We start from the raw sequence: 24,010 nt of genomic DNA, 5'->3' as shown, positions 1-24,010 counted from the left end.
GATATATATAGGGACTAAAGGACGAGAAGACACTGATATATATAGGGACTAAAGGACGAGAAGACACTGTGATATATATAGGGACTAAAGGACGAGAAGACACTGATATATATAGGGACTAAAGGACGAGAAGACACTGATATATATAGGGACTAAAGGACGAGACAATGAGAAGACACTGTGATATATATAGGGACTAAAGGACGAGACAATGAGAAGACACTGTGATATATATAGGGACTAAAGGACGAGAAGACACTGTGATATATAGGGACTAAAGGCTGAGACAATGAGAAGACACTGTGATATATAGGGACTAAAGGCTGAGACAATAAGACACTGTGATATATAGGGACTAAAGGCTGAGACAATGAGAAGACACTGATATATAGGGACTAAAGGCTGAGACAATGAGAAGACACTGATATATAGGGACTAAAGGAGGAAGACACTGATATATAGGGACTGAGACAATGAGAAGACACTGATATATATAGGGACTAAAGGCTGAGACAATGAGAAGACACTGATATATATAGGGACTAAAGGACGAGAAGACACTGATATATATAGGGACTAAAGGACGAGACAATGAGAAGACACTGTGATATATAGGGACTAAAGGCTGAGACAATGAGAAGACACTGTGATATATAGGGACTAAAGGCTGAGACAATGAGAAGACACTGTGATATATAGGGACTAAAGGCTGAGACAATGAGAAGACACTGATATATAGGGACTAAAGGCTGAGACAATGAGAAGACACTGATATATAGGGACTAAAGGACTGAAGACACTGATATATAGGGACTAAAGGACGAGACAATGAGAAGACACTAATATATAGGGACTAAAGGCTGAGACAATGAGAAGACACTGTGATATATAGGGACTAAAGGCTGAGACAATAAGAAGACACTGATATATAGGGACTAAAGGCTGAGACAATGAGAAGACACTGATATATAGGGACTAAAGGACGAGACAATGAGAAGACACTGATATATAGGGACTAAAGGCTGAGACAATGAGAAGACACTGATATATAGGGACTAAAGGACGAGACAATGAGAAGACACTGATATATAGGGACTAAAGGCTGAGACAATGAGAAGACACTGATATATAGGGACTAAAAGGACTGAAGACACTGATATATAGGGACTAAAGGACGAGACAATAAGAAGACAATGTGATATATAGGGACTAAAGGCTGAGACAATGAGAAGACACTGTGATATATAGGGACTAAAGGCTGAGACAATAAGAAGACACTGATATATAGGGACTAAAAACGAGACAATAAGACACTGATATATAGGGACTAAAAGGACGAGACAATAAGACACTGATATATAGGGACTAAAGGCTGAGACAATGAGAAGACACTGATATATAGGGACTAAAGGCTGAGACAATGAGAAGACACTGATATATAGGGACTATAGGCTGAGACAATGAGAAGACACTGATATATAGGGACTAAAGGCTGAGACAATGAGAAGACACTGATATATAGGGACTAAAAGGCTGAGACAATGAGAAGACACTGATATATAGGGACTAAAGGCTGAGACAATGAGAAGACACTGATATATAGGGACTAAAGGCTGAGACAATGAGAAGACACTGATATATAGGGACTAAAGGACGAGAAGACACTGATATATAGGGACTAAAGGACGAGACAATGAGAAGACACTAATATATAGGGACTAAAGGCTGAGACAATGAGAAGACACTGATATATAGGGACTAAAGGCTGAGACAATAAGACACTGTGATATATAGGGACTAAAGGACGAGACAATGAGAAGACACTGATATATAGGGACTAAAGGCTGAGACAATGAGAAGACACTGATATATAGGGACTAAAGGCTGAGACAATGAGAAGACACTGATATATAGGGACTAAAGGCTGAGACAATGAGAAGACACTGATATATAGGGACTAAAGGCTGAGACAATAAGAAGACACTGATATATAGGGACTAAAGGCTGAGACAATGAGAAGACACTGATATATAGGGACTAAAGGCTGAGACAATGAGAAGACACTGATATATAGGGACTAAAGGCTGAGACAATGAGAAGACACTGATATATAGGGACTAAAGGCTGAGACAATGAGAAGACACTGATATATAGGGACTAAAGGCTGAGACAATGAGAAGACACTGATATATAGGGACTAAAGACTGAGACAATGAGAAGACACTGATATATAGGGACTAAAAGGCTGAGACAATGAGAAGACACTGATATATAGGGACTAAAGGCTGAGACAATGAGAAGACACTGATATATAGGGACTAAAAGGACGAGAAGACACTGATATATAGGGACTAAAGGACGAGACAATAAGAAGACACTGTGATATATAGGGACTAAAGGCTGAGACAATGAGAAGACACTGATATATAGGGACTAAAAGGCTGAGACAATGAGAAGACACTGATATATAGGGACTAAAAGACGAGACAATAAGACACTGATATATAGGGACTAAAGGCTGAGACAATAAGAAGACACTGATATATAGGGACTAAAGGCTGAGACAATGAGAAGACACTGATATATAGGGACTAAAGGACGAGACAATGAGAAGACACTGATATATAGGGACTAAAGGCTGAGACAATGAGAAGACACTGTGATATATAGGGACTAAAGGCTGAGACAATGAGAAGACACTGATATATAGGGACTAAAGGCTGAGACAATGAGAAGACACTGATATATAGGGACTAAAGGCTGAGACAATGAGAAGACACTGATATATAGGGACTAAAAGGCTGAGACAATGAGAAGACACTGATATATAGGGACTAAAAGGACGAGAAGACACTGATATATAGGGACTAAAGGCTGAGACAATGAGAAGACACTGTGATATATAGGGACTAAAGGAGAGACAATAAGAAGACACTGATATATAGGGACTAAAGGCTGAGACAATGAGAAGACACTGTGATATATAGGGACTAAAGGCTGAGACAATAAGAAGACACTGATATATAGGGACTAAAAGGCTGAGACAATAAGACACTGATATATAGGGACTAAAAGGACGAGACAATAAGACACTGATATATAGGGACTAAAGGCTGAGACAATGAGAAGACACTGATATAGGGACTAAAAGGCTGAGACAATGAGAAGACACTGATATATAGGGACTAAAGGCTGAGACAATGAGAAGACACTGATATATAGGGACTAAAGGCTGAGACAATGAGAAGACACTGATATATAGGGACTAAAGGCTGAGACAATGAGAAGACACTGATATATAGGGACTAAAAGGCTGAGACAATGAGAAGACACTGATATATAGGGACTAAAAGGCTGAGACAATGAGAAGACACTGTGATATATAGGCCTAAAGGACGAGACAATGAGAAGACACTGTGATATATAGGCCTAAAGGACGAGACAATGAGAAGACACCACAGAATAAATTCAACCACACCTTTGTTTCATTACAAAACCGTAGAGCGAACATTTGTCCTGTGAAGTCTACAAAATACATTGTAACTAACAGTTATACGACCAAGCACGTTAAAATGTCTTCCACATTTCTTTTAGACAATTAAACTACTCATTTAGAACCATGGAGCGTTACCACAAGTCGTTCCAACATCTGAAATCATCTAAAAAGAAACCAGTAACTATTTCAGTCCAATCAACGTAAACTAAATAGGATGCGGCTGTCGATGGTACTGATTTCTGTGTGTGTGTGTGTGTAAAACATGTTGACTCACCCTACTTGTTGAGAAACGCCAAAGCTATCCTCTTTAGTGTTGCCTAAACAGTTATACAGTACACACTTTCAGTTGTCTTAGGCTACCTGGCTAAAATACATGCTCGCCAACCTCACTTCTATTCATGGACAACGTTAGCTAGTTAACATTTATCCTACGACATCTAGCTACAAATTGTCTTCCCTTGACACTTTCTTTGGTGGGTCTGGAGTAACTATTAGGAGATTGTTTAGCAAACACTTGTAGCGACATGCTAAATCGTAATTTAAAAAAAAGGGAAGGGGTTAAACTCATTTTGAACAAAGCAGAGATGGTGATGATAATGAAAACAAGGACTTTTATGACCTGTAATTATGATAGCAGAGCAGATGCTTGGTTACATTCAGGGAGTGGTGTGACCAACCCACCATAAACGACCTGCCAGGAGCCTGGTTCAGCCAATCTCTGCGCCACATCAAAGCAGCAGTGGTGCGTGGGTAATATCACCGGGGAAGCCAAACCAGGAAAGAAAGAAAAAAGTCATTTCACAACCGGTGTGATGTGATAATTGTGACGTTTGCTCTGTAACCTGTTTGTTCATCTGCCTTGACACTGATATATAGGACTAAAAGACACTGATATATAGGACTAAAAGGCACTGATATATAGGACTAAAAGACACTGATATATAGGACTAAAAGACACTGATATATAGGGACTAAAAGGCACTGATATATAGGGACTAAAAGACACATATATAGGACTAAAAGGCACATATATAGGACTAAAAGGCACATATATAGGACTAAAAGGCACTGATATATAGGACTAAAAGGCACTGATATATAGGACTAAAAAAAGGACTAAAAGGCACTGATATATAGGACTAAAAGGCACTGATATATAGGGCTAAAAGGCACTGATATATAGGGCTAAAAGGCACTGATATATAGGACTAAAAGGCACTGATATATAGGACTAAAAGGCACTGATATATAGGACTAAAAGGCACTGATATATAGGACTAAAAGGCACTGATATATAGGATATAGGGCTAAAAGGCACTGATATATAGGGCTAAAAGGCACTGATATATAGGACTAAAAGGCACTGATATATAGGACTAAAAGGAGGGCTAAAAGGCACTGATATATAGGACTAAAAGGCACTGATATATAGGACTAAAAGACACTGATATATAGGACTAAAAGGCACTGATATATAGGACTAAAAGGCACTGATATATAGGACTAAAAGGCACTGATATATAGGACTAAAAGACACTGATATATAGGACTAAAAGGCACTGATATATAGGACTAAAAGACACTGATATATAGGACTAAAAGACACTGATATATAGGACTAAAAGACACTGATATATAGGACTAAAAGACACTGATATATAGGACTAAAAGACACTGATATATAGGACTAAAAGGCACTGATATATAGGACTAAAAGGCACTGATATATAGGACTAAAAAAAGGCACTGATATATAGGACTAAAAGGCACTGATATATAGGACTAAAAGGCACTGATATATAGGACTAAAAGGCACTGATATATAGGGACTAAAAGGCACTGATATATAGGGACTAAAAGGCACTGATATATAGGACTAAAAGGCACTGATATATAGGACTAAAAGGCACTGATATATAGGGACTAAAAGGCACTGATATATAGGACTAAAAGGCACTGATATATAGGACTAAAAGGCACTGATATATAGGACTAAAAGGCACTGATAAAGGACTAAAAGGCACTGATATATAGGACTAAAAGGCACTGATATATAGGACTAAAAGGCACTGATATATAGGGACTAAAAGGCACTGATATATAGGACTAAAAGGCACTGATATATAGGACTAAAAGACACTGATATATAGGACTAAAAGGCACTGATATATAGGACTAAAAGGCACTGATATATAGGGACTAAAAGGCACTGATATATAGGGACTAAAAGACACTGATATATAGGGACTAAAAGACACTGATATATAGGACTAAAAGACACTGATATATAGGGACTAAAAGACACTGATATATAGGACTAAAAGACACTGATATATAGGACTAAAAGACACTGATATATAGGACTAAAAGACACTGATATATAGGGACTAAAAGGCACTGATATATAGGACTAAAAGGCACTGATATATAGGACTAAAAGACACTGATATATAGGACTAAAAGACACTGATATATAGGACTAAAAGGCACTGATATATAGGACTAAAAGGCACTGATATATAGGACTAAAAGGCACTGATATATAGGGACTAAAAGACACTGATATATAGGGACTAAAAGACACTGATATATAGGGACTAAAAGACACTGATATATAGGACTAAAAGGCACTGATATATAGGACTAAAAGACACTGATATATAGGACTAAAAGGCACTGATATATAGGGACTAAAAGGCACTGATATATAGGGACTAAAAGGCACTGATATATAGGGACTAAAAGGCACTGATATATAGGACTAAAAGACACTGATATATAGGACTAAAAGACACTGATATATAGGACTAAAAGACACTGATATATAGGACTAAAAGGCACTGATATATAGGACTAAAAGACACTGATATATAGGACTAAAAGACACTGATATATAGGACTAAAAGACACTGATATATAGGACTAAAAGACACTGATATATAGGGACTAAAAGGCACTGATATATAGGACTAAAAGGCTGAGACAATGAGAAGACACTGATATATAGGACTAAAAGACACTGATATATAGGACTAAAAGACACTGATATATAGGACTAAAAGACACTGATATATAGGACTAAAAGACACTGATATATAGGGACTAAAAGGCTGAGACAATGACAAGACACTGATATATAGGGACTAAAAGGCTGAGACAATGACAAGACACTGATATATAGGACTAAAAGGCTGAGACAATGACAAGACACTGATATATAGGACTAAAAGGCTGAGACAATGACAAGACACTGATATATAGGACTAAAAGGCTGAGACAATGAGAAGACACTGATATATAGGACTAAAAGGCTGAGACAATGAGAAGACACTGTGATATATAGGGACTAAAAGGCTGAGGCAATGAGAAGACACTGATATATATATAGGACTAAAAGGCTGAGACAATGAGACACTGTGATTATAGGGACTAAAAGGCTAAGACAATGAGAAGACACTGATATATAGGACTAAAAGGCTGAGACAATGAGAAGACCGTGGCAGCAAACACTTGTAGCGACATGCTAATCATAATAAAGGCAAAAAGGTTCAACTCATTTTGAATGAAGCAGAGAATGTTGAGGTTTACATACAACTGCCATGTGGGTAAAGAGATCAACGTCTGGTCTACAAGAAATTCGTCATACCTATTCTCAGTAACTGTGTTCACACACACTTAGTTATTAAATCGATTAAATGTCAAAATCCTTTCTACTAAACATAGCTGTCAGGATAAATGGACATACGGCTTCTGAAAGCTTAAAATGGGTCATCTCAGTAAAACCAGAATGGAATTCCTGGTAATGTTGACAACAGTCAAGATGTTGAAGTCACCGAGTTGTGAAACCCGAGACTCTTAAACAGTGCTGAAATCAGTAAACTAAAAAGCCGGTGTGCTCTTTGACACAGCAGTCAAGGCCTTGTTATTAAAATCTATTATTAGGTGTTAGGAAATGGTGTATACAATCTGAACTAAATGTATAGGCTGTGTATAAAGCTATGGGCTACTACTCCTATAGTAAAATCTAGACGTGGAGCACTCTGGGAAGCGTCGCTCGGCCTCGTCGTTCAGCCGCAGCCTTACACTGGAACTCTGACCGGGCTTCATGCCTTCAGCACTTTTCTCTTGAACTGCAGTAACACCTTCAGATTCCTCAGCTTCCCTTTAAAAAAATGCTACACAGACGCCTCTTATTGGTCCAGCCCACAACACACCACCAGTTTCAGCCAATCAGAGCACCCCTACACTCCCCCCTCCTAAAAAAAAAAAAACACTGAAGCGTAGAGTGCGCCACTCCCCCCGCTTTCCCTCTTCCTCCCAGCCCCTAGATCACATATCCTCTAGATCCACATCTGTTCTGAACCAAAACACTCAATTGACTATATTAGTCACTCATCTACCCTCAAAACATAGCCTCCCCTCCTCTCCTCCCAGTTAAAGTATGAGACAGATCCTCTCAACAACTAGCTAGGGTCTAACCCGTCAGAATGAACTTCAATCTTCCTCCTTCTTTCCCCTCAGAATAGTTGATAATGAGAGAGAGAGAGAGAGATGAAGGAAACAGATTTGATCAAGCTGCATCCTGCCCGACCAGAGTCACTGAATTCCACTGCATCTTTTAAATCGGTCTACATGACTCTGGTTCCTCGGTGGGTTCAACGTCTCAGACAGAACCCCCGGGACCAGGGGTTACACACCTGTTGCTTACCCCTGCATGTGCAGTGGTGTCTAAAAACACTATTTTGCTCAAAATGTGTGAACTTCACTGCATTTATAGTCGCTTTACAATAATAATAATATATATATCTATAGATAACTAAAAGGACGTAGCACTTGTGTCCATCTGCCCCACCCCCATCCTGCACTGATGCAAGTGGACTAGTCAGCATTGGGAAAGCCTTCGTCACACAGCCACCCCAACCCCCTCCCATCCATCCCGCTCAAGGCGCTTCAGGTTCCCTAATTGGACCTTCTCCCAAATGGCACCCAATCCATCCCTCTGGTCAATATGCACTATTATAGAACGTGGGGTTCCATTTGGGACGAAGCCTATAGGAGGTACAGAGAGACACCTGGTGTTCTGGAACATCCTTTGAAGGGTTCCAGAATGCTACATGACCTACCAGAGACACCTGGTGTTCTGGAACATCCCCTGAAGGGTTCCAGAATCCTACATGACCTACCAGAGACACCTGGTGTTCTGGAACATCCCCTGAAGGGTTCCAGAATCCTACATGACCTACCAGAGACACCTGGTGTTCTGGAACATCCCCTGAAGGGTTCCAGAATCCTACATGACCTACCAGAGGCACTGACAGACTGAGACTGTACCTCGCTCACAGAGGGCCTTTGACTGGAATCAGACCTGCCTGTCCGTTAGGGAATGAGGACCTCTCGGTGTAGGCCTGAGTGTATGAGGGAAGGTGCAGGAATATAGATGACCCAGTAAGGCCACAATCTAAACTTTATTACAAGTGATTTTGGTTCAAATCTCCTACTTTTCAGAATGAAATGTCACCGAAAGCCCCACCTTCTCAGCTCACTGGTCACCATAGCAGCACGTGCTCCAGCATGTATATCTCACTGGTCACCATAGCAGCACCCACACGTAGCACGTGCTCCAGCATGTATATCTCACTGGTCACCATAGCAGCACCCACACGTAGCACGTGCTCCAGCAGGTATATCTCACTGGTCACACCCAAAGCCAATTCCTTCTTTGGCTGCCTTTCCTTCCAGTTCTCTGCTGCCAATGACTGGAACGAACTACAAAAATCACTGAAGCTGGAGACTCATATCTCCCACACTAACTTTAAGCACCAGCTGTCAGAGCAGCTCACAGATCACTGCACCTGTACACAGCCCATCTGTAAACAGCCCATCCAACTACCTCATCCCCATAGTGTATTTATTTATTTATTTATCTTGCTCCTTTGCACCCCAGTATCTCGACTTGCACATTCATCTTCTGCACATCTATCCCTCCAGTCTCTACCATTCCAGTGTTTAATTGCTATACTATAATTACTTCACCACCATGGACTATTTATTGCCTTACCTCCCTTATCTTACCTCATTTGCACTCACTGTATATATACACTTTTCTTTTTATTCTACTGTATTATTGACTACATGTTTGTTTATTACGTGTGTTCCTGCATGTTCCTGCATTGTTTTTGTTTGTGTCGCACTGCTTTGCTTTATCTTGGCCAGGTCACAGTTGTAAATGAGGACTTGTTCTCAACTAGCCTACCTGGTTAAATAAAAGGTGAAATAAATATATTTAAAAAATTAAATACACAGAATATGTTCTTAACTGACTCGTTAAATTAAAAGGTAATATTAAAACTAATGTAAAAAAAAAAGACTAAGAGAGTTGAAATGTAGCTCAGCTGCATCCTGTTTCCATTGATCATCCTTGATGTTTCTACAACTTGATCGGAGTCCACCTGGTAAATTCAACTGATTGGACATGATTTGGAAAGGCACACACCCGTCTATATAAAAAGGTCCCACAGTTGACAGTTTTATGTCAGAGCAAAAACCAAGCAATGAGGTGGAAGGAACTGTCCGTAGAGCTCAGAGATAGGTTTGTGCCGAGGCACAGATCTGGGGAAGGGTACCAAAAGCTTTTCTGCACCATTGAAGATTCCCCTAATCCTTAAATGGAAGAGGTTTGGGACCACCAAGACTCTTTCTAGAGCTGGCTGCCCAGCCAAACTGAGCAATCGGGGGAGAAGGGCCTTGGTCAGGGAGGCAAAGCGTCACATCTGGAGGAAACCTGGCACCATCCCTGCGGTGAAGCATGGTGGTGGTGGCAGCATTATACTGTGGTGATGTTTTTCACCGGCAGGGACTGGGAGACTAGTATCGAGGCAAAGATTAACGGAGTAAAGTACAGAGTGATCCTTGATGAAAACCTACTCCAGAGCCCTCAGGACCACAGACTCAGGTGAAGGTTCACCTTCCAACAGGACAACGACCCTAAGCACACAGCCAAGGCAATGCAGGAGTGGCTTCAGGACAAGTCCTTGAGTGGCCCAGCCAGAGCCTGGACTTGAACCCGATGGAACATCTCTGGAGAGACCTGAAAAGAGCTGTGCGGCGACCCCCCCCCATCCAACAACCCTCCCCATCCAACTTGACAGAGCTTGAGATGAACTTTCCAAATACAGGTGTGCCAAGCTTGTAGTGTCATACCCAAGAAGACTCAAATTTGTAGTCGCTGCCAAAATGTGCTTCAACAAAGTACTGAGTAAAAGGTCTGAATACTTTAGCAAACATTCCTATAAATATATGTTTTGGATGTCATTACGGGGTAATTGTGTGTAGATTGATGAGGGAACAACTGTTAATTAAATTTAGAATAAGGCTGTAACGTAACAAAATGTGGAAAAAGACAAGGGGTCTGAATTACTTTCCGATGGCACAGTATATCCCAGAAGACGGAGACGCAAAACTCGGCCCTTTTAAAAAGGTTTAAAGAAGAAGCATAAGGAGGCATGTATGAAGGCTGTGTAAATTCACCAAGACCATGTCAAGGTACTCTGTGGGAACTGCAAGGCAAGCAGAAACCTGTGTACTATCTTGGTTAAATAAAAGCCTGACTTGCTTGTCGTTTGAAGATGTTTTTTTTTTTTGTCAAATCGTACCAGGAGGTACTTTCCCCAAAACGTCAGACAATTACAACACAGGTCATAGTGAATGCATGCCAAGAAATGGCCTAACCCGATCCACTTAGCACGCATTCACTACGGCCTAACCCGATCCACTTAGCACGCATTCACTACGGCCTAACCCGATCCACTTAGCACGCATTCACTACGGCCTAACCCTATATAGTGCACTACTTTTGACCAGGGCCTATAGGGCTCTGTTTTAATGTAGTATGTTGGAATAGGGTGCCATTTGGGACACGTGCGTTTGAAGCACACTTGGCACACCAGTGGGGTTTCCAAATGACCGGGGGACCAATAGAGGGGAAAGGGCCAACACACAGACATTCCAGCGAGATCTATTGCTAAATCGTCATTGGTAAAACGCAGACTATCACCCTTCTGGCTGTCACCAAGTATTCCCGACTCCCGACACTCCCTTGTGCTTACACACATATATGTTGTTGCTACATGGAACCTGTGAATAGTAACACTCCCCAAAAAAAGAAGACATCTTGTAAGGCAATGTGGATATTTAAAACCGTCAGGTAGCCTGATATCCATCTGATAAAATAGAGGTTGGCCTTTTAGTTACAGCAACAGATGCCACAACGAGGGAATTCTCAACCAAAACGGCTGAATTGGTGGGAAAGAACCTAGAGCCCACAGATGGGAGTTACGTCCTCTTTCCTCAGTTCTTTCCTTCGTGACTCCCATTCAGAGGGATGAAGTTCACAACCAAACAGGAGAAAAGAGAACACACATGAAGCTCTCGAAGGCTAAAATGTGACTGATTTGATATGAGAACCGGTAAAAATGGCCGTACCATGGCAGCATTCGTCCAAAGTGTGTCCAGGGAGAGCGGGAGACCATGAAGCCTATGATCGGGTCCGTCACAGCATCCCAGGCCCTCCCCACGAACAGGATGATCGACGCATAGAATGGGTCCAACTTGAGAGAGGAGGAGAGAAGAGAGACAGAGAGAGAGAGAGACAGAGAGAGAGAGAGAGAGAGAGAGAAAGGTTAGAGATATGGATGAATGGTTAGAACTAAAAAGGACCAGGCTGGGAGACGTGATGGAAACAGGTCCAACTGAACTGACAGAGGCGGCTCATTTGAAGCAGAAAGCGGCCATGTTGAGTCAGTCCTGTGGGCTACTGAACGTTTTTAACAGGAAACCACAAGATTACAAAAGACTATGTCTAGAGAGCCCAAGGAGATGACTCCATGAATCCTACCACCTGTTCAGGGAGGTTACACTTAAACGTGCACTATGCAGACACCGCTTTACCATTTCCTGGTTGCTAAAATTCAAACAATTTGCGTCACAACAAGCAAGTTTAGAGAATCACTCTACTATCTAAACCACTGTGAAATATAATTTTTCGTAACCACAAATATGATTGTTTAAGCTGGTGTTCAAAACTTTTTTACAAAATTTAAAAAAAGACCAAAAAAAACAGCAACTCGAGAACAGGAAGCATTAGAAATAGTGGACAGAACAGATCTGACTTCTTAGAGACTTGTTTTCAGCAAGAATTACAGATCTATAACTCATATTTCTACGTGAATTTAGTCAGGTCTCCCCCACAAAAAAATTGCCTCTTCATCACTGATCTCAGCAGTCGGGGAGTTGGACGCCATCTTGCCCTCAACATCAAAATTCTACTTAAGCAAGAGCGGAGTCAGTCTAGCCGACCGTTCTCCCCAGACCAGAGGAGTCAGTCTAGCCGACCTCCCAAGCTCTGGCTAAGCCTCTGTGAGCACTTTGAGCCACAACCACTGAGTTAATGACTACAAAAATAACTTAATCCGAGTCCCAAATGGCACCCTATTCTCTATATAGTGCACTACACCCCCGGGCCAGAGGAACCAGCCTACATACGGCAGGTAATCTAGGTGATACAGCACTGTTTAATAAAGAAATGCTAGGAGCATATAATAGGCCAATACAATTGTTTTCTTGTTTTGTTTCAGCCTGAGGGCATCTGACCAAGATCGTTCTATATTCCTGACCATCTGAAAAGACCACGGTATGCTACATTAGTCTTTATGATCTCTGAGGAATTTACACTCAGTTGGGAGTCGAGAACCCAAACACCATTTGAGATAGCAGGACCCATCACTGTTCTGCTGGCACTTGCTCTGTCAGATCTGTGAACACTAGGAGGGGGTAGGTCAGTGAAATGGTGATGGGTCCCAAATGATACCCCATTTCCTATACAGCGCACTTACTTTTGACTAGAGCCCTATGGAATCCTATTCCCTTAATAGTGTACTAATTTTGACCAGAGCCTATATATAGTGTACTAATTTTGACCAGAGCCCTATGGAATCCTATTCCCTATATATAGTGTACTAATTTTGACCAGAGCCCTATGGAATCCTATTCCCTATATATAGTGCACTAATTTTGACCAGAGCCCTATGGAATCCTATTCCCTATATATAGTGCACTAATTTTGACCAGAGCCCTATGGAATCCTATTCCCTATATATAGTGCACTAATTTTGACCAGAGCCCTATGGAATCCTATTCCCTATATATAGTGCACTAATTTTGACCAGAGCCCTATGGAATCCTATTCCCTATATATAGTGCACTAATTTTGACCAGATATAGTGCACTAATTTTGACCAGAGCCTTATGGAATCCTATTCCCTATATATAGTGCACTAATTTTGACCAGAGCCCTATGGAATCCTATTCCCTATATATAGTGCACTAATTTTGACCAGAGCCCTATGGAATCCTATTCCCTATATATAGTGCACTAATTTTGACCAGAGCCCTATGGAATCCTATTCCCTATATATAGTGCACTAATTTTGACCAGAGCCCTATGGAATCCTATTCCCTATATATAGTGCACTAATTTTGACCAGAGCCCTATGGAATCCTATTCCCTATATATAGTGCACTAATTTTGACCAGAGCCTTATGGCTAGCGCCCTGAATAGAGAGTAAGGGTGCTACTGACTGAAGACTCACCTGTGCCACATCCAGTAGGTATATCTGGAGGAAGAAGCCCAGCGCACAGCCTGTGATCTGATAGGGCGCTCCTCCCACCGCGTAGCACAGCTTGTTGCATATGGACAACCTGTCGCACTGCTCACGCTGGGAAAGACAGGGGGGAAAAAAAGGGGTTTATTCATTACCAACAAGTTGACATGTTTAACTTGTTAGTTTGTTAGGATTCACATTAAAAAGGTAGAGGAATGCGCAATGCATGAATGTTGCATGCATTCATTCATTCCTTAAAAAAATAAAAAAGTTTCATGCAATAGCTTAGGCCCTGAATGCCAGTCTGTTGTATCAATGGGGTTTGCTACTGCAAAGCAGAAACAAGATGACACCCAGGCTTCCACGGAATGGATTGATGCAATAATGAGTCTGAGTCATTGTTTCACATCAGACACCAACTGAACTTTGTTGCAGTCTGACCAACAGAGTCACAAACCAACAAATAACTAAACAGCTCTAATAGAGGGAATTCTAGACAAAGTAGGGTGAGGGGATACAGTATTGTTACGACAATATTTTGGGTGAATAGTTATGCATGCTGTTTTTTTGTCTTATTTCTTGCTTGTTTCACAAAAACGATTTTTCATCAAACTGGTAGGCATGTTGTGCAAATTAAAGGATACAAATGCCCCCCCCCAACAAAATAGGAAAAGTGCCAAGGGGGTGAATACTAAGCTATTGTATTTGTCTTCATGAAATGGTAAGCCAACAGGATTGTAACACTTATTTCCATGACTGATTAGAAGTTGTTTTCCATGACACCAATTCACAATTCATATAGAATAGTAATAAATATATAATTGTAATATATTGCTAAGTATCGTGAAAATATTGTATTGTAAGTTCCCTGGCAATTCCCAGCCTTACTACAAAGTGACCAACTAACTGGACAATGTGTCAATAGCTTGAAACAATTAGTGCAAGGAGCTTTAAGTTATGTAGAAACACACTGGTCAAGAAGAAAACTTCCTAGAAAATGCAGGAACCCTAGGAAGAAACATAGAGAGAAGAACCTGGCTTTGAGAGATGGCCAGTCCTCTTCTGGCTGTGCTGGGGGATAATGAGAGTACATGGCCAGATCGTTCTTCAAAGATGTTCAAATGTGCATAAATGACCTGAAGGGTCAAATAATAAAATCACATCAACTTATTTGCAGAGCTAGCCTAAGTATGATTGGATCTACGGTCTCTTTGGCTTAGCATTTAGCAGGCTCTCTTTATATTGGTGATAGGGGGGTATTCTGCTTAGCAGCCTAATCCAAAACAGTCTCTCTCCCATCCCTCCCTCCCTCATCTGTTTTACTCAAGAGTTCTGGTTTCCAGATCTACCATCCAGCTACAGAACAGGAGGACCAGTGCTGGGATGGGGGCTACAGAACACACCCACAGTAACAGGAGGACCAGTGCTGGGATGAGGGCTACAGAACACACCCACAGTAACAGGAGGACCAGTGCTGGGATGAGGGCTACAGAACACACCCACAGTAACAGGAGGACCAGTGCTGGGATGGGGGCTACAGAACACACCCACAGTAACAGGAGGACCAGTGCTGGGATGGGGGCTACAGAACACACCCACAGTAACAGGAGGACCAGTGCTGGGATGGGGGCTACAGAACACACCCACAGTAACAGGAGGACCAGTGCTGGGATGGGGGCTACAGAACACACCCACAGTAACAGGAGGACCAGTGCTGGGATAACAGGGGGGCTACAGAACACACCCACAGTAACAGGAGGACCAGTGCTGGGATGGGGGCTAACAGAACATGGGGGCACCCACAGTAACAGGAGGACCAGTGCTGGGAATCTGGGACAGAGAGGCATTTTGTCACGACACGGTCCCACGACAGCGTGAGAACAGTGTAACCCAATTATTCTGTATCTGTCCCCACAGGTTGTAGACTGGAACCTTTCCCACCTCGATACCAATCACCCTGTCCGCATCCCTGTCCGCATCTGCACTTGTACATAGCCCACCTATAATTTAGCTCAAACAACTACCTATTTCCCTACTGTATTTCATTTATTTATTTAGCTCCTTTGCACCCCATTATTTTTATTTCTACTTTGCACATTCTTCCATTGCAAATCTACCATTCCAGTGTTTTACTTGCTATATTGTATTTACTTTGCCACCATGGCCTTTTTTTGCCTTTACCTCCCTTCTCACCTCATTTGCTCACATCGTATATAGACTTGTTTAGACTGTATTATTGACTGTATGTTTGTTTTACTCCATGTGTAACTCTGTGTCGTTGTATGTGTCGAACTGCTTTGCTTTATCTTGGCCAGGTCGCAATTGTAAATGAGAACTTGTTCTCAACTTGCCTACCTGGTTAAATAAAGGTGAAATAAATAAAAAATAAAATCCCAAACGGTACTCTATTCCCCATACATAGTGCACTACTTTCATATCAATTCCCTGGCATGAGTGACCTGACAGACTGCCTCCAGAATGGCACCGTATTCTCTACATCACTCTATGGAGCCTGGTCAAAAGTAGTTGGAGCCTGGTCAAAAATAAATACAAAATGGCCAGACTGGTTAGTGTGTCTCCTCACAGGGTTGTCACAATCCCTGGCGAGAACGAGGGCCTTTCTGCACTTCTCTGGCAGGGAACTTCGCCAGGTTGGCTAGCCAGCTTGAAAGGGAGCCCTCAACGTTTGTCAACCAATAGGCAGTCAGGAGCACAGGCACCCACACCCTCCTCCTAAGCCAATGAAAAGGGCTCTCTGTGGCCGCCACCCGGTTTGCGAGGATCCTGATTGGTGGGATCTGAGACGTCACCTCATTCACACATAGGGGGAAAACACTGGGTACTAAGAACTGCAGGGAACATAAAAGTTTATTTGTGCCCGGGTCCCAAATCAATCCTTATCCTCTGCTAGACTAAGTGGAGTTGCCAACACATCTAGATTTTCAGGGCAAGTTCACAGGCCATAAAACAAATTCAAAATAAAACAACTCCTTGAGAATCTGTGTCTATTATTGTTTGTCCTTTGGATCTGGTTAGACACATGAGTCACTGTGTGACCATAAACGTCAGATAACCAAGGCTGTTGACGCACCAACACATTCTTTCAGTGACAATTTGTTGTTCTGACTGAAAAAGGAGCCTCTCTTAAGCCTAGGCTAACCACAGGGACATTAAGGCATCTTTCACAGTGTTGTGGACTGACTCACTGACAATATACAATAACTGGCCAAACACTAGGTTTTAATTCAGGTCAAACACCAATGGTATTGCACAAGTGTAACGGATGTGAAACGGCTAGCTACTTAGTGGTTGTGCGCGCTAAATAGCATTTCAATCGGTGACGTCACTTGCTCTGAGACCTTGAAGTAGTGGTTCCCCTTGCTCTGCAAGGGTCGCGGCTTTTGTGGAGCGATGGGTAAACGATCCTTCGAGGGTGAGACTGTTGTTGATGTGTGCAGAGGGTCCCTGGTTCGTGCCCGGGTATGGGGAAGGGGACAGTCAAGTTGTTACACAAGGTTGAATCTTTCGAAACCAAAATCGTGCCAACCCATGACATGCATTTCCCAACAGACTTATTGGGACTTCTACCCTACACATTACCCATATCAAACTGGTCTGTCTGGCACAGACTTTAATACGAGTCTGGAAGGAGAGTTCACAGTCTAGCCAGACATCTAGGTATTTGTAGTTGTCCACATATTCTAAGTCGGAACCGTCCAGAGTAGTGATGATCGTCGGGTGGGCATGGAACGGTTGAAAAGCACGCATTTAGTTTTACTAGCATTGAAGCTCATTTGGAGGTTTGTTAACACAGTATTCAAATTAGGGCCAGATGTATACAGAATGGTATCGTCTGTGTAGAGGTGGATCAGGGAATCACCCGCAGCAAGAGCGACATCGTTGATTATATACAGAGAAAAGAGTCGGCCTGAGAATTGAACCCTGTGGTACCCACATAGAGACAGCCAGAGGTCCAGACAACAGGCCCTCAGATTTGACACGCTGAACTCTGAGAAGTAGTTGGTGAACCAGGCGCGCCAGTCATTTGAGAAACCAAGGCTGTTGAGTCTGCCGATAAGAATACGGTGATTGACAGAGTTGAAAGCCTTGACCAAATCGATGAACACAGCTGAACAGTATTGTCTTTTATTGATGGCAGTTCTGATATCGTTTAGTACCTTGAGCGTGGCTGAGGTGCCCCCGTGACTGGCTCGGAAACCGGATTGCACAGTGGAGAAGGTACGGTGGGATTCGAAATGGTCAGGGATCGGTTTATTGACTTGGTTTTTGAAAGGCAGGGCAGGATGTAACAGTTTGACCACGGATATAGGTCTGTAACAGTTTGACCATGGCAGCTTTCCAATCTTTAGGGATCTCGGACGATACAAAAGAGAGGTTGAACAGACTGGTAATAGGGGTTGCAACAATGGCGGCGGATAATTTCAGAAAGAGAGGGTCCAGATTGTCTAGCCCAGCTGATTTGTACAGGTCCAGGTTTTGCAGCTCTTTCAAAACATCTGCTATCTGGATTTGGGTGAATGAGAAGATGGGGAGGCTTGGGCAAGTAGCTGCGGGGGGTGCGGAGCTGTTGGCCGGGGTTGGGGTAGCTAGGAGGGAAGCATGGCCAGCCGTAGAGAAATGCTTATTGAAATTCTCGATTATCGTGGATTTGTCGGTGGTGACAGTGTTACCTAGCCTCAGTGCAGTTGGCAGCTTGGAGGAGGTGCTCTTATTCTCCATGGACTTTAGTGTCCCAAAACGTTTTGGAGTTAGAGCTACAGGATGCAAATTTCTGTTTGAAAAAGCTGGCCTTTACTTTCCTGACTGACTGCGTGTATTGGTTCCTGACTTCCCTGAACAGTTGCATATCGCGGGGACAATTCAATGCTAGTGCAGTCCGCCACAGGATGTTTTTGTGCTGGATGAGGTCAGTCAGGTCTGGAGTGAACCAAGGGCTATATCTGTTCTTAGTCCTACATTTTTAGAAAGGGGCATGTTTATATAAGATGGTGAGGAAATTACTTTTAAAGAACGACCAGGCATCCTCGACTGACGGGATGAGGTCAATATCCTTCCAGGATACCCGGGCCGGGTCAATTAGAAAGGCCTGCTCGCAGAAGTGTTTTAGGGAGCGTTTGACAGTGATGATGGGTGGTCGTTTGACCGCAGACCCATAGCGGATGCAGGCAATGAGGCAGTATTTGGAGGGAAAGTTGGTCAGGATAAAATCTAGGAGTGTGCCCATGTTTACGGATTTAGGGTTATACCTGGTGGGTTCCTTGATAATTTGTGTGAGTTTGAGGGCATCTAGCTTAGATTGTAGGACTGCTGGGGTGTTAAGAGCATATCCCAATTTAGGTCACCTAACAGAACGAACTCTGAAGATAGATGGGGGGGCAATCCATTCACATATGGTGTCCAGGGCACAGCTGGGGGCTGAGGGGGGTCTATAACAGGCAGCAACAGTGAGAGACGTATTTCTGGAGAGATTCATTTTTAAAATTAGAAGCTCAAACTGTTTGGGCGTAGACCTGGAAAGTATAACAGAACTTTGCAGGCTAACTCCTCCCCCTTTGGTAGTTCTACCTTGATGGAACATGTTGTAGTTGGAGATGTAAATCTCAGAATTTTTGGTGGCCTTCCTAAGCCAGGATTCAGACAAGGCAAGGACATCAGGGTTGGCAGAGTGTGCTAAAGCACTGAGTAAAACAAACTTAGGGAGGAGGCTTCTGATATTAACATATGCAAGGCTTTTACGGTTACAGAAGACAACAAATGAGAGCGCCTGGGGACATGCAGGGTCTGGGTTAACAAACCTGTCTCTCTGGAATGTGGGCCTACACTTGTAAAGGAGTTAAATGAATTGGAAACTGCAGAACATGGTCATCAAACTTCTACTGCAACAGCTAAACCTTCCTGTGCAATCAACCTCTAGAAAAGTGTGCAATAACCCAGGGCTCGACCTTAACCCAGGGCTCGACCTTAACCCAGGGCTCGACCTTAACCCAGGGCTCGACCTTAACCCAGGGCTCGACCTTAACCCAGGGCTCGACCTTAACCCAGGGCTCGACCTTAACCCCAGGGCTCGACCTTAACCCAGGGCTCGACCTTAACCCAGGGCTCGACCTTAACCCAGGGCTCGACCTTAACAATTGGCCGGGACAAGAAAAATAAGTCTGACAAGGAGAATATAGACTGAGGATGCGATGTGTTGCGCACTGTCAACTCCCAATCTCTTCACGGAGACACTGTCTATCAGTGCGTAGGCTTCAAGTGGCCTATGGAGAGCTGCAAAACCTGGACCCGTACAAATCAGCTGGGCTTGACAATCTGGACCCTCTATTTCTGAAACTATCCGCCGCCATTGTCGCAACCCCTATTACCAGCCTGTTCAACCTCTCTTTCATATCGTCTGAGATCCCCAAGGATTGGAAAGCTGCCGCAGTCATCCCCCTCTTCAAAAGGGGGAGACACCCTGGACCCAAACTGTTACAGACCTATATCCATCCTGCCCTGCCTATCTAAGGTCTTCGAAAGCCAAGTCAACAAACAGGTCACTGACCATCTCGAACCCCACCGTACCTTCTCCACTGTGCAATCGGGTTTCCGAGCCGGTCACGGGTGCACCTCAGCCACGCTCAAGGTACTAAACTATATCATAACCGCCATCGATAAAAGCCATCGATAAAAGGCAGTCAATCACCATATTCTTAGTCTCTGGCACTGCCTTGCCTCTACTTTGCAGACAGGGGTGTCCGGAGGGCATGCTGTCCGGTCCTCTCAGTCTCTATGGGGGTGCCCAGGGTTCAACTTGGGCCGACTCTTTTCTCTGTATATATCAATGATGTTGCTCTTGCTGCGGGCGATTCCCTGATCCACCTCTACGCAGACGACACCATTCTATATACTTCCGGCCCGTCCTTGGACACTGTGCTATCTAACCTCCAAACGAGCTTCAATGCCATACAACACTCCTTCCGTGGCCTCCAACTGCTCTTAAACGCTAGTAAAACCAAATGCATGCTTTTCAACCGTTCGCTGCCTGCACCCGCACGCCTGACTAGCATCACCACCCTGGATGGTTCCGACCTTGAATATGTGGACATCTATAAGTACCTAGGTGTCTCGCTAGACTGTAAACTCTCCTTCCAGACTCATATCAAACATCTCCAATCGAAAATCAAATCAAGAATCAGCTTTCTATTCCGCAACAAAGCCTCCTTCACTCACGCCGCCAAACTTACCCTAGTAAAACTGACTATCCTACCGATCCTCGACTTCGGCGATGTCATCTACAAAATTGCTTCCAACACTCTACTCAGCAAACTGGATGCAGTTTATCACAGTGCCATCCGTTTTGTCACTAAAGCACCTTATACCACCCACCACTGCGACTTGTATGCTCTAGTCGGCTGGCCCTCGCTACATATTCGTCGCCAGACCCACTGGCTCCAGGTCATCTACAAGTCCATGCTAGGTAAAGCTCCGCCTTATCTCAGTTCACTGGTCACGATGGCAACACCCATCCGTAGCACGCGCTCCAGCAGGTGTATCTCACTGATCATCCCTAAAGCCAACACCTCATTTGGCCGCCTTTCGTTCCAGTTCTCTGCTGCCTGTGACTGGAACGAATTGCAAAAATCGCTGAAGTTGGAGACTTTTATCTCCCTCACAAACTTCAAACATCTGCTGTCTGAGCAGCTAACCGATCGCTGCAGCTGTACATAGTCTATCGGTAAATAGCCCACCCATTTTTACCTACCTCATCCCCATACTGTTTTTATTTATTTACTTTTCTGCTCTTTTGCACACCAATATCTCTACCTGTACATGACCATCTGATCATTTAATCACTCCAGTGTTATTAATCTGCAAAATTGTAATTATTCGCCTACCTCCTCATGCCTTTTGCACACAATGTATATAGACTCCCCTTTTTTTTTCTCTACTGTGTTATTGACTTGTTAATTGTTTACTCCATGTGTAACTCTGTGTTGTCTGTTCACACTGCTATGCTTTATCTTGGCCAGGTCGCAGTTGCAAATGAGAACTTGTTCTCAACTAGCCTACCTGGTTAAATAAAGGTGAAATAAAAAATAAAAAAATAAAAAAGGCGGAAATTAATTGAGCTGCGAGTGGCTCAACTTATAAGTCTCTCATCCCATGTCCTGCAGTTTTACCTTCGTTTTCAGATGTGTGTAGCCTACTCTTGTCAGTGTGATCTCTGGTAGATCGAAGTGTAAATAAAATGTTTTGACAAACATCAAAAGCTGGTCAAAGCGCCCATTCAAACTTTAGAAAAGGCACCAGACAAGCTGGTCAAAGGCACCAGACAAGCTGGTCAAAGGCACCAGACAAGCTGGTCAAAGGCACCAGACAAGCTGGTCAAAGGCACCAGACAAGCTGGTCAAAGGCACCAGACAAGCTGGTCAAAGGCACCAGACAAGCTGGTCAAAGGCACCAGACAAGCACCCCATCTGGTCCAACACCACCCAACCTTGAACCAGTTGCTAAAAAAGCCAGTATAGGAGGATAAGACAATTCATTCCGACCTGGAAAGAGGAGTTTATTTCTGCGTGCAGTTTGAAGATAGTTGATAACTTGCATTATTGCACTAACATCATTACACAACTATCGGTTAGGCATTTTTCTTAACGTTAAGGATCCCGACTTCATTTTTTATTTATTTTTACGATTCGCACCCCTAGTATACACCAAAATCAAGCATGGAAGCGCTCATTCAAACTTTAGAAGAAATCACAGCTCCAGCCCGGGTGAAATGACACGTAGCCTCGCTGCTTGTGTTAGCTACATCGAGCAAGACGCTCCTCTGACACGGCGTAGACTACTCTTATGTTTCCAACCCACAAAAGCCACATTACAATTCATATATATCCGAGGGGACGGACGTAAAGTCTATATATATATATTTTTTTTTTTTAATTGCCTAAACCGCATAGCTATTTCTAATCACTTATATAACCTACGCTATTCTCAATAGGTTTTTCAAAGCAAAAAGCATCCTTGCCGTAAATAGCTATAGCTAATCATTTTCAATGCATTTTCAATGCATAAAGGGAAGACAGGACGGGGTTTGGTGCTCGCCTTGCGGAATGTAATTGAAACGTGGTGGCTGCTGTCATCAAAGCCGGTGGAAATAAAACTGATTCTAGTTTATCATCAATAATTAGACTAATTGATTAGGCTGAACGTATAACAAGTTAGACATGAGAATGTTGACAAAACGTTCCATCTCTTTGGAATCGCTGTTCAATCAAAGCCGTCTTCCTCTCCAGTTTAGTTCATGCATACACATTTACTGCTAATATTGTTGTTCATAAAACTATACATTTAATCAACTTACCTTCCCAGCTAATTTGACCACATCTGTGTTGACCGGTTTATTCGTTAATAAACTATTGTTGGAATACTGATCGGCGCCTTCTCCTTTTGCCATCACTTTACGGATAAATAACCGTTTGAAAAACAAATATTATACTTTCTTTTTTTTAAAGTAAACGTCGTCTTAAAACACAAATCGGTTACACCTTGTGAGATCCGTTCAGACTACACATGGGAAAGTTTACGACTAGGAGTGTGCCATGATGTAGCAGTAGGACCCCGCCCCTTACCGGTCAGTAAGATTTAACCCCGCCCACAAAGCTGGCGGAGACTCAGACCAAGTTTTAATATGGAATTTATGTAACCTTTATTTAACGAGGCAAGTCAGTTAAGAACAAATTCCTATTGACAAATGACGGCCTACCAAAAGGCCTCCTGCGGGGACGGCGGATTAGATTAAAAATATATTAAATAAAAATATAGGACAAAACACATCACGATAAGAGATACAAC

At 42.8% G+C, this 24,010-nt stretch overlaps 1 protein-coding gene across 1 annotated transcript in view; it reads right to left on the bottom strand.

Moving 5' to 3' along the window:
• Positions 1-23,754, bottom strand: part of LOC112267219 (sodium-dependent lysophosphatidylcholine symporter 1-B-like) — a 40,291-nt gene extending 16,537 nt beyond the window's left edge. Inside the window, exons 1-3 of the mRNA XM_042310132.1 lie at positions 23,520-23,754; positions 14,144-14,269; positions 11,978-12,102 (exon numbers count right to left, since the gene is read on the bottom strand). Of these exons, the coding sequence (XP_042166066.1) occupies positions 11,978-12,102; positions 14,144-14,269; positions 23,520-23,612 (344 nt within the window). The 5' untranslated portion in view covers positions 23,613-23,754. The remainder of the gene's footprint in view (positions 1-11,977; positions 12,103-14,143; positions 14,270-23,519) is intronic.
• Positions 23,755-24,010: the final 256 nt, after the last annotated feature.

This window comes from Oncorhynchus tshawytscha, linkage group LG31 (genome assembly GCF_018296145.1).
Source record: "Oncorhynchus tshawytscha isolate Ot180627B linkage group LG31, Otsh_v2.0, whole genome shotgun sequence".
In the NCBI taxonomy this organism is placed as follows: Eukaryota; Metazoa; Chordata; class Actinopteri; order Salmoniformes; family Salmonidae; genus Oncorhynchus; species Oncorhynchus tshawytscha.
The sequence above is the reverse complement of the archived record's forward strand: the minus strand, read 5'-3'. Positions and strand labels throughout refer to the sequence as shown.